An 11,098-nucleotide genomic window follows, 5' to 3' on the forward strand; every position below is an offset into this window, starting at 1 on the left:
TGGCCGCCGCTGCCGGAGCGAGGGCGCGTGCCTCGCTGGGAGCCTTGCTGCGTCCCTGCTCTCGGCCCGCGCCTCTGCCCCCAGCCCGGGGGCTCCGAGCCCGCGGCCCCGCAGCCCGCCGGGGCGCAGCCCCGCAGCAGCTGTCCCGGGCCGCGGCCATTGGCCGGTGCTCGGCTCCTCTGCCCCCGCGCGAGGCGGGGCCGTGTCCGCGGGGCCGTGCCCGTGCCGGGCCGCATCCCGTCCCCGCCGCAGCATGAAGAGGCTCTTCGGGCTCTTCAGCAAGGGGCAGGGGCTGCCGCCGTTGCCGTCCGGCGGCGCTTCCCTGCCCTGTGTCGGCGCCGCCTCCGAGCTCCGCGAGAAGGAGCTGGGCAAGCTGCACCGCGCGGCCGCCAGCGGCGACCTGGCGCGGGTGCGGCGGCTGTGGTGGCTGCCGAGACTCGGCATCAACAGGCGGGACAAGGCGAAGCGGTGTGGGGGGCGGCGCCACGCGCGCCTGCGCCCACCCGGCCGGGCTCTGGGCCGCACCGCGAGCGTGGGGGGAAGCGCGAGGGGCGGCTGCAAGGGCCGGGCTGCGGCGGCGGTGGCGGCGGCTGCGTCTGTGGCTGCGGCGCGGCCCCGCAGCGGCGGGCGGAGGGGGCGGCGGTGGCGCAGCTGGGAGGCTCCAGCGGGCCCTTGCTGCGAGCAGAGAGGTCTCCTTGCCTGGTGGCAGCCCACGAGGCTCGGCTCGGCTCGGCTGAGGAGGGCAAAACGAGGGGCAGGTTTTGTGAGCGGCTTCTCCCGCAGCGTCACCTGTACTGCGTGCGTGGCAGCAGCCCTTCGGAGGTGGTCACGTGTTCCTTCGTAGCCGCATCGGCTGCAGTGGTTTGATTGGAGATGCTGGGCAGTTTGAAGGGCCGCCTTTCTTCCACGTGCGGCGCGGCGCGGCAGGGCAGGGCAGGGCAGGGCCCTTCCTGGAAGGGAGGGCGGAAGGAAGGGAGGGAGTGCCGTTTTCTTCAGCTGGCGAGGGCTGTTGGAAAGGCAGCTCTGCTGCCTTGGAGAGGGCTTCCTCCGTGGTTGAGCTTGTAGGAGAAGGGTAGCTACAACTGCCGGCAAGACAGAGTGCTGCTTTGTTGCTGTGGGCATGGAAGTGTTGTGGGGGAAGGTTTCTGCTGGCTGGTTTGCTAGGTGTTACCGAGGGCGCTTTGGAGCGAGCGTGTCCTCGCGTTTGCTGCAGTAGTGAGCTCGGGGAAAGGACAGAAGGCACGAATTCCCGAAAAGCACAGCACAAAGCTGATGCGATGGTGTTCTAAAAGCCACCTCCTTAGCCTCTGGCACGCTGTTGTCACGCGAGCGATGCTGGTGAAAGCTAGAGGGTCCCTTGCCGTAGGCTTAAGGTGCCCAAGGCTTGGTCGTCCTTGCTGGGCTGTGTGTGTCGTGCTGTTGGAGGCAGTGGCCAGTTGCCTGGGCAGAGGCGTGGAGGGCAGCAGTTTCCCACCGGAAGCCTGAGGCTGTGCGGGAAGAGTCCTGTGGCTGGGCGCAGGAATCCATTTGCAGGGAACGAGGCGGGGAGCTGAGTGACCGTCGTCTTCATAAATGGGTGCTGGGGTGGTGTGGGGTGGTGTGGGGGGCATTTTTCCTAGCCCGCCCCAGGCTTTGGGTGTGCAACTGCTGTCATGGCTGAAGGAATGAGAAACTTTTTCTAAGTTTGTTTTTTGGAACCGGAAACGGGTGGCCCTACCCACGTGCCATAGGCAGGAGCGGTGTCTTCAGCTGTGTGCGTGTCTGTCGGTGTTAACGTCGTATATTTAAATTTTAGGACACCTCTGCATCTTGCTTGCGCTAACGGGCATTCGGAGGTTGTTTCCTATTTAGTAGGAAACAAGTGCAAGCTGGATCCTCGTGACAATTTCAAGAGATCGCCGCTGATGAAGGTACGTGGAGTATGTGATGCTGCTGTAGGTAGGGCTTATAAGTTATGCACTGAGCGATCCCTCCCTTGGGTGATTCTTGACCTAGGTGTGGGTGGCGATTGTGTCGTACTTGGTGCCGAATAGGCGCCTAACGTTACCTAATCTTTGAACACGTTATTGTTTTCCGAGGTTGGCAAGCTGTGGGAGTTGTGGCAGAGGGAAACGTAGTTGCTGGAAAGGTTTCCTTTTTTGCTGTGTTGTTTCCAGGCAGTACAGTGCCAGCAAGAAGAATGCGTTGCTATTCTGCTAGCACACGGTGCCGACCCTAATCTGGCCGATGTTAACGGCAGCACTGCCCTTCACCTCGCTGCCATTGCTCCTAACACCTCTCTAGCAGGGCAGTTACTGGAGCACAATGCCCGTATTGATGCACGGAATGAGGTAAGCGCAGAGTTTGGGTAAGGCCGCTCTTGGAAAGAAAAGGTTGCTTCACTTCTCTGTGTTTTTCTAACTGAGGGGATTTATGCTTTCAGATGGGATACACTCCCCTTGCTCTTGCTGTGTCCGAACATCACGAAGAGATGGTGGAGTTCCTGCTTAAAAAGGGAGCTGACGTGCACGCTCGAGATCAGTCTGAAAGGTGAAGGGCTTGTCCAAACAGGGCGTGGGTCTCCTGAGTATTCTTAAAGCTTGACTGATGAGAGGCGTGGGCGTGAGCCTCTAAAAGGCCTAAGTAAGTAGCCACACGGAAGCAGTTGCTTCTGCGTGACTTTGGAAAAGTGATCTGCACTTGGCTGCTGTTGCGCCTCGCTGGCTGGCTTCTGCCTTCAGGACTGCCAGAAAGCATTGTGTCTGGTCACCGCAAGGCAGGGGAGTTGCCGCTAGTTCTCCAGCATTGCTGCTGGGCAGGAGCGGGTTTTTAGAACCCAGGCATGGTTGGTAGGTAAGTGTTGTCTCGCGGGCAGCGTTGTCTCTCTGTCCTGACACTTGCTTTGACAACGGGCACACGTTGAAACGAGAGAGGTTCCAGCTGGATGTGAGGAGAACCTTGCTGGCTGTGAGGACAGTGACACGTCGGAACGGGTTGCCCGAGGAGGTTGTGCAGCCTCCCTCCTTGGCAGCTTTGAAGAACCGACCGAGTAAAGCCGTGAGCAACCCGGTCTGGCCTCGTAGCTGAGCGTGCTTTGGGGAGGTGTTAGGCGGAGAGACCTCCTGAGGCCCCTTCTGACCTGAGTTCTCCTGTGCTTCCGTGTAGTTGGCTCTGCTTTCCTTCTGCCTGTGGGAAAGGGGGAAGTAATTGTTTTGGGAGCAAATAGGGCTGCAAATAATGCCAGTGAGATGTCTGTATCGGCCGATAGATTTCCTGTCGTCTTTTGGATGCTCTAGGACCCCTCTTATGCTTGCTGCTTCTGCTGGGGACATGAGCATGATAGAAGTTCTTCTTCGCTATGGTGCTGATCTTTCCCAGGAAGACGTTCTTGGATGGACAGCGGAGGATTGCGCTAGAACTTCTGGACGTGCTCGGTAGGTGCTTTTTTGTCACCGTTAGAGTTGCTAAGTTGTCCGAACGTCCGTGTTGGTTTATGGGCATGCTTGGTAACAGCAGCAAGGTTTAATGGTGTGTGGAGACCTTTGTTGCAGCTGGGCGAAAAGGACTCTTCTGGTACGTATTGTTCCCGTGTCAAGTGCAAACTGGGAAATTGTCCTCGACTTCCACCCAAATGCTCCATTAGGTTTCATGTTTGTGGTGCTGAGCTCGCATCAAATTGCTCGCAATGCAAAGTCTGAAAATCAGTGTGTTTCCTTTCTTTCTGTATACAGTGTTAGTCAACACCTGGTAGACTCTGCAGTCGGGGAAAAGGCGGGAGAAGCTTCTGCAGGCGGCGCAAAGGGCGTGCCAGCGCTTAGCACGCCTCCCGGAGCAGGAGCTGCTGGCTTTGCATTGGGTGCCTGCGCTCTGGCCAGCGGAGGTAGGATCCTTAACCGTGGAGGAGCTGATGAGGAAAATCCCTACGGCCTTTTCTTTTGGTGGCTTGTATTGTTGAAGCTTACCGTGTTCACCACTGACTTCAGTGGAGGTCTCGGATGGAGTAGCGCACACAGTTTTGTAAAATGCGCTTCTGTGTTGCCGACTGGACACGTGTCTTCCAAGGCCGTGAGGGCGCTTCTATAATTAGCGTGTTAGCCGTCAGTTCGGAGGGTTGTTGCCTATTGCATCCCCCATGTTTATAGATGGGGGCTTTCCTTTTTTCTTAAAAAAAAAAAAAGAAAAAAAAAAGGAAAGAAAAGAAAAAGAAAAAAAATTACAAATACTGTGCAGTACCTGGCATTTTCAACCACAGGTTGGTGGAGGGGGACGGGACAAAGAGAGAATGAGAGAGAGAGAGAGAGAACAATCTCTGCCTGTGGCGTATGCTCGCATGTGTGGTATGAAGAGTTCAGCAGTTGAGTCATTTCTTATCCTGTTCAGCCCGCGCCAGCATTTGCTAACTGTCTGCTCACATAGCATCTTGGCGCCATGCTAGTTTTTCAGTTAGGAATGTTAGAAGGAAATATGAGTGTCGGAGTGGGGGGAACGGGCCCGGAGTAACGATGAGTCTCAATATGAGTATGGTCGTTCTCCCTTTATTAGAGCTTACACAAAGTATATATATCGAAAAGCAATACGCATGCGCTAGCAATAGTTACATGATTGGTTACAGTTTCTGTCCATACGTATAAAACGGATACATGATTGGTGCAAGGTTGCTGTCCGCGCTCCATCGACATTTATGGAACCTAGTTCCGTCCAGACTTGTTTACCAGTTTTGTGAATACCTTCTTTTGTAGTGCTCAAGGCCGCTGCAAGGCTTGCTCGGCCGCTGCAAGGCTCGCTCGCCTTGGCCTACATTCCTTCCCTTACCCTGAGAACGGGATTGCTCATCCCAATCAGATCATGCCCTCTCTCGCTTAACCATTCCTCCACAATTCCCCCTTCTTGTTTTTGAGCAATCCAGGCTTGGTTCACTACTTTCAGCAGAGCTTTCTTAATACAGTTTAATACTACACATAAACATAAACATACAACTATAAGGATTATTAATATGCGTAAGCCTTCAGTAAGCAACCCTATTAGCCACTACGGTAGATTTCCAAACAGGTCAGTTAACCATTCGCCTAATAGCCCATGGTTCTGATGGATTTTACTTGCGTGCTCCTTCAACCATTGCAATTGTTTGTGAATGGATTCACTATGATCAGACAAATTCATGCAGCACATACCCTCAAAATCCTCACAACCATGACCTTGAGCTAATAACAAAAATCAATTGCAGCCCTATTTTGCAGAATAGCATGTCGCAGGCTACCTTGGTCCTCTAATAGGTTAAGGCGTTGCCTGCTGTTGCCCCAGGCACGAAGAGAGACAAAAACACTCTTTCAGTGGGGCTGAGTAGGGTAACCTTATCATCACAATTTGGTGAGAGCCCTACGGCTGCCCGTTTACTACGGGTGGCGGTCCCGTTCCCTGTTATATTTTTCCACCATTTTTTTTCTTTTTTTTCTTTTTTTCTTTTTTTTTTTTTGAGTACCATTATTCCAAATTGGGTGCCCCCCTTTTGCCTCAGCTCCAAGGGCTCCCAACCCTTGGCGGCTTGTTGTAAAATTTTTCCAATCATGTGGTTCCCATTTCCCCTGACCATTCTGTTGTAGCACGGGGAACGCCAGTGCTGTGGGGCTCTCGGACCCCGCAACAGGCTTCCATTGTCCTTCTATTATAGCGTCCTTGATAATACCACTCCAGCGGGACTCCCTTGGAGGTCTGGCAAGGGGATTCATTAAGCAGGGAGGTACTCCTCCCTCTTTTTCTTGCGCCTGCAGCTCCATCTTTTTCAGGCATTCCGATAGCTCCTGTAGCACTCTTACGGTTTCTTCTGGTGACGGCGGTACTTTATTTCTGGTGTCAGGCGTGTTATCCCCCGAAGACTCGCTGGACGAAAGCAGTGGGGGGTACTCTGATGGAGTCTGGCGTGAGCGGGCGGTCTCGTTGAAGGAGGGTAGAGGCGGCCGCTGAGGTGGCATAGGCAGCGGCAACGGTGGATGCAGGGGACTGTTGCTAGGCAGCGGCGGGGGGGGAGCACTAGGAGGGGGTCGGCACTCCTTTCCACCCAAGTCTCTGAGGTCAGCAAGGGGCGCGGCGCCCGCCCCTCTTTGAGCCTCCTCCGGGTGCACGTCCGCGTTTGCCTCAGAGCTCGGACCAGCTGGCTCCGAGGAAACCTCCGCTTTCTGGGACGCAGCGGGTGACGGCGCTGACGATGCCTCCCCCTCGGAGTTCTCCCGCGCCCTTTGCAGTGCCTCCCCGACAGACCGGCTCATTGCCGTTAAAGTCTCTAGTACGGTGTTCCAAAATGCGCGAACAACTTTCCCGTCCCTCAGTTCCAGCTTTTCCAGTTTTACTGACAGCTGCTCAAACATTTTTAATAGTTGAGCCGTGAACGGCTTTGTCCCCATGGGGGTGGTAGGCGAGGCTGTGCCTGACGACTCCGGAGATAACAATGTCAGGGGCCCCCGCCATGGCCTCGACGGGGCTGTGCTGCCCTCCCCTGGTACGGGCGGCGACGAGGGCCCTGGGCATGGCGCACTGCTGGCTCCCTCAGGAGCGGACGGAGGAAAGGGCTGTGGGGGGGGCGGTGGCGGAGGGACCGATGGTCGAGCTCGCACCGCCTTAACCTCCTTCTTGTCCTTGTCTCCACCCTCGATGGTCTTATGCCACATTGTTTCTCCGAAATCTCGCCATTCCGATACGGAAAATAGCATATGAGTATCAGGGAAATGTCCCCACTGTTGCCCTAGCCTGATCAACCGATGCAACTGCTTTACCGGGGCGTCAATTCCTCTCTTAGAGAGTATCCCGGCGAGCAAGGTGGCGGCAGCATCAGCTTCCATGCTGCTCCCTGAGAGGCGGGGTGCGACCCCGAGGCCTCAGTGTCTGGCCGGCTAGGGACGTACAGCCAGCACTCCTCTCAGCCGTTCAATCCCCACTCCCGTCCTCTCGCTGCTTACCGCAGTCACGGACCGTCAACAGAATTTAATCTTCTTGGTAGACGCGGCGAAACCATCCTCTGCTACCAGATGTCGGAGTGGGGGGAACGGGCCCGGAGTAACGATGAGTCTCAATATGAGTATGGTCGTTCTCCCTTTATTAGAGCTTACACAAAGTATATATATCGAAAAGCAATACGCATGCGCTAGCAATAGTTACATGATTGGTTACAGTTTCTGTCCATACGTATAAAACGGATACATGATTGGTGCAAGGTTGCTGTCCGCGCTCCATCGACATTTATGGAACCTAGTTCCGTCCAGACTTGTTTACCAGTTTTGTGAATACCTTCTTTTGTAGTGCTCAAGGCCGCTGCAAGGCTTGCTCGGCCGCTGCAAGGCTCGCTCGCCTTGGCCTACATTCCTTCCCTTACCCTGAGAACGGGATTGCTCATCCCAATCAGATCATGCCCTCTCTCACTTAACCATTCCTCCACATATGAGGACAGTGTTGAATTTGCTTGCTTACTTAGTTTGGGGGGGGGAGAATTCAGTATGATGAGAAAAATCAGTGGTTTGGGGCATACTTTTGTTCGTGCTGTCTCGCCTGAATGTTCCACTCCAGTGTGGCCTGTAGAACTGTCCGTGTTGCACGCTTGTAGGCATTGTTGACATTGGAAGGTCTGACATGCTAAGAATTAATCATGTCAATTAATATTTGAACAGTGAGAGACGACGTTTCCCACGGATACTTTGTAAGGTGAGACTTGAACAATACCTTTTCCCAAATCCTTTAACCTGCCTAAAAAGAGGAAAGATTGGAGAGACAGGGTCCTTCTTGCCTTTGCTTTTCAAGAATGTTGGAGGAAGAGGAGAGTGATGACAGCTGTCCTGCTTCTGAGGAAGAAAACCACAGTTCAGCTGCCAAGGTAAAGTGCTTCAACAGGCAACGCTTGCCATGGGACGACTCATTTGCAGGAAAGACCTGTCTGGACTTCAGTCTCCAGGCAGGTGGTTTTCTCCTGCAGAGCGGTCTCCTGCCTGCCACCCTTTCTGCTGCTGTGAGCTGTTTCCTCAAAGACTTGTAGCCGTGGCAGAGCATGCAGCAGCCTTGTGGTCGGGGGGGTGAAAGAGCAGTAGGTGACAAGATAAATGGCCACGTGGTTTTCTTCCTGTGAGTCAGATCTCGAGACCATAAAAGTTGATCAGCTCCTGGGTTGCCTATTCTTTTGTCCTCCAGAGCTTGCTCTTTGTTTCCAGTGACTTTGGCAATAGAATTCTGACTGATATGGAGGAAGGGCGTTTATTGTTCAAAATCTGCTGAAATGCTTCATCCCCTGGCTCTCCTTTCCTCCTTGTCAGGTTCCTCAAGTGTGCTTGGCGGGGAGTTGCTCAAGCGGGTCTTTTTTTCTCATGCCGGATGCGGATGACATTCCAGGCTTGCATGTGATCTCACGCTGCCTGTTTCAACTCTGTGGGGGGTTTTTTTGGTTTTTTTGGTTTTTTTTCCCCAGTTGCGGTGTATGGCGTTGGGACTGCGCTGTGATGAAGACTGCAAGTGTGGTGCTGGAACCCAGGCTGTACTGCTGGAGATGCAGGCATGTTTGATTTTTAAGCTGGTTCCGTTTTTTTTTCAGTGACCTTTGAGAGATTGTCGCAAATGTTGCTGCAGTAGCTCTTCAGAGACATAGTAAGATGTGATTGTGGTTTGAAGAGTGAAAGCGAGGAAAGAGAAGGAGGTTTGACTAAGGTTGTTTGAGAAGCAGGCAGCTGTTGGTTTTCCTTGGCGCAAAGGAGGGGGAAAGGGTGCGTGCGCTCCTGGATGTTGTAACGTAGGTGAAGCCAGGGTCAGCCTGTGTGCAGGCAGTGCTTCTCAGGAGCTTTGCAGAAGCAGAGCCGGGCGTTTGTGACGTTAGGTATTGCTGTCTACTCAAAGACGTTCCCGAGGAAAAACTGCAGGCCTGGTAGAAGAGAAGTGAGAACGTTTCCCTGTGTGGGTACAGAGGAGAGAAGTACTTTGCAAGGTGTCGCCTGCCTGTGCAGAGGCTGCTTGTTTCTGTTCTTTCCAACGCTTTTGGCTGGCCTCTTTTAGGAAGAATCACCTGAACGGAAGGGAGAGGAGGCTACCGGTGGTCCTCAAGTTGCGGATGCTGCAGAAGCCCCTGCTGGTGTGAGAGGTGAGTTAATAAACATTGATCCGCTTTGTTTCTTTGCTAGTTGTGCCGAGTCAATGACCGGAAATGGTGATCTGCTTGTGAGACGGTACGGCACCCCCTTTTGCCCTTGCCAGCAAATGCCAGGGGGGAAGGTTGAGGGTAGCGAGTGCCAGTTGAGGGAGCTGTTTTGTGGTAGTGCTAGGTAAGGAGCGTTGTTTCCTGGTGACTTGCTGCGCATGTGAGGATGTTTTGGCTAGCGCTTTGAGGGTTCCTCCTCTACCGTGCAAAGTGCTCGTGAGTGCCAAACTCTGGAGCCCTACTTTGGAGGGGAGATGCCCCCGAAACCTCCCTACTCCATGACTCCGGCCTGCCTGAGCCTGGTTTGCATGCTACCTGACCATCTGTTGGGCATTTGTTGTAGCCGTGTGAGCTGCCGTGCTGGGCTTGGGCATCTTCTGCTGCAGAGAAGGCCACGGGAAGTGGTGAGAACACGGCGGTGCGGCTGGGGCTGAACAACACGGCTTTGTTTTTCCTCTGTAGTTGAACTGTTCTCTGTCTCTTGGCTGCAGGGCTTGCCTGATGGAGGAGAACAGCAGAGTGAAAGAAGGACTCATGGCATGTCATTTCTTACTTCCTTTGTAGGTGTTACGTCAGCAGCAGGAGTGGAGCGGGAGGAAGACAGCGACTCTCCCTGGGACTCCGAGGTGCTTTCAGTGAGGAGCGCAGCAGGGTCCCCGTGGGGGGGAGTGCTCGGGAGCTTGCTTTGGACATGGGCCCCATCAGTGGCCCTTCCAAGGCCCCAAGGCCCCAGGGCCCAGGACACAGCGCAGGCCGTCATGAAGCTACAGGATTTGAGGGATGCTGCTGAGGAAAGAAGCCATCTCTCGGGCACCCAACAGGACAAGAAGAGTTACTTTGCCTTGAAAAATGCCTGTTAGTTATTCTCGTGCACTTGCAGTGACTGGCCCCACACCACACTCCTTTTTCCTTTCCGAAATGCAGGTGTGGGCAGCAAGCAGCACGACACCCACGCATGATGACCCCAGCGCTGGGGGGCTTCTGCCACGTCAGCATGAGCAGGACACAAAAGGCATCTCCGGGAGTCACCGTGGCCCTCGCCACCTCCCGCCCAGGTCCAGGAGAGCTGCAGAGCTCCTCCAAGCCCTCCCCGCACACTCCCCCAGACAGCCGGGTGCTGCCTGGCACAAAGCCTTCCTGGCGGTGGGCGAGGGGAGGGAGCTGCTGGCGCCCAGCTCTGGGCTCCAGGGAACAGGCCAGGGCTTGGAGCGGGGAGCTGGCAGCAGGCTCCCGCGAGGCTGCTGCTGGCAGCGCAGCCCCAGCCTGGTCCTTGCCCTGGGGACGTGTGCTGGTGGGAAGGGCCTGGCCGGGAGGGAGCCACGTGCCTGGGGAGGCAGCAGCAGCATTGCCCAGCTCGGTGCAGGAGGGCAGAGCAGGGGCTGCTCTTGCGCTGACTTCAGGAAGGCGCCACGCTGTCTCCCGCAAGGTCTTTCTATTGTTTTTATTATTTCTTTTTTTAGGGAAAGCTGATTGAGTGTTTTCTACCGTAACTGTTTGCCCTCTCGCGAGTATGTTGTTGAGTAAAGAATGCTCTGTGGTGCCAGCTGTTTTTCCCAGGGGTAGGGGGGGGCCTTCTTCAACAAACGGTGCTTTGACAGAGGTCTCCTGCTGTCGTTTCTTTTGTGGCTGTGCCATTCAGAGCACTCCACTCTATGCTGTTTTCATTCTTTCCCTCTTGCCTGTGGGGTAACGCTTGAAAGCGCACAGTGCACCAGCTTAGTTGACTTCCAGTGCAAGGTTGCAACACGTGTTTAGTCTGCTCTTCCGTGTGTTGTGAGATATGTGGTGCATCTCTTGGATTTTCAGCTGTGATAAGGACTGAGATGAGAAATACAAGCTTAACCGTGGAAATGAGAACTATCATGAGAACTCAGTCTCAGCTGAAGAGCTATATAGGAGGCTTTGCTGAGCTTCTTAATGCTTGTGTAAACTCAGCCAACGCTGTGGCTTTCTTGG

At 54.6% G+C, this 11,098-nt stretch overlaps 1 protein-coding gene across 1 annotated transcript; it reads left to right on the forward strand.

The window, feature by feature from the left end:
* Positions 1 to 253: 253 nt before the first annotated feature.
* Positions 254 to 9,085, forward strand: LOC136995876 (ankyrin repeat domain-containing protein 7-like; the record flags this gene model as incomplete). The annotated part of the gene is made up of 10 exons (XM_067316900.1): positions 254 to 468; positions 1,796 to 1,910; positions 2,157 to 2,330; positions 2,423 to 2,529; positions 3,276 to 3,413; positions 3,711 to 3,967; positions 7,571 to 7,589; positions 7,765 to 7,837; positions 8,423 to 8,506; positions 9,001 to 9,085. Coding segments are annotated over exons 1-10 (1,267 nt in total), but the record flags the coding sequence as incomplete, so codon positions are not given.
* Positions 9,086 to 11,098: the final 2,013 nt, after the last annotated feature.

This window comes from Apteryx mantelli, unplaced genomic scaffold, assembly GCF_036417845.1.
Source record: "Apteryx mantelli isolate bAptMan1 unplaced genomic scaffold, bAptMan1.hap1 HAP1_SCAFFOLD_168, whole genome shotgun sequence".
Classification (NCBI taxonomy): Eukaryota; Metazoa; Chordata; class Aves; order Apterygiformes; family Apterygidae; genus Apteryx; species Apteryx mantelli.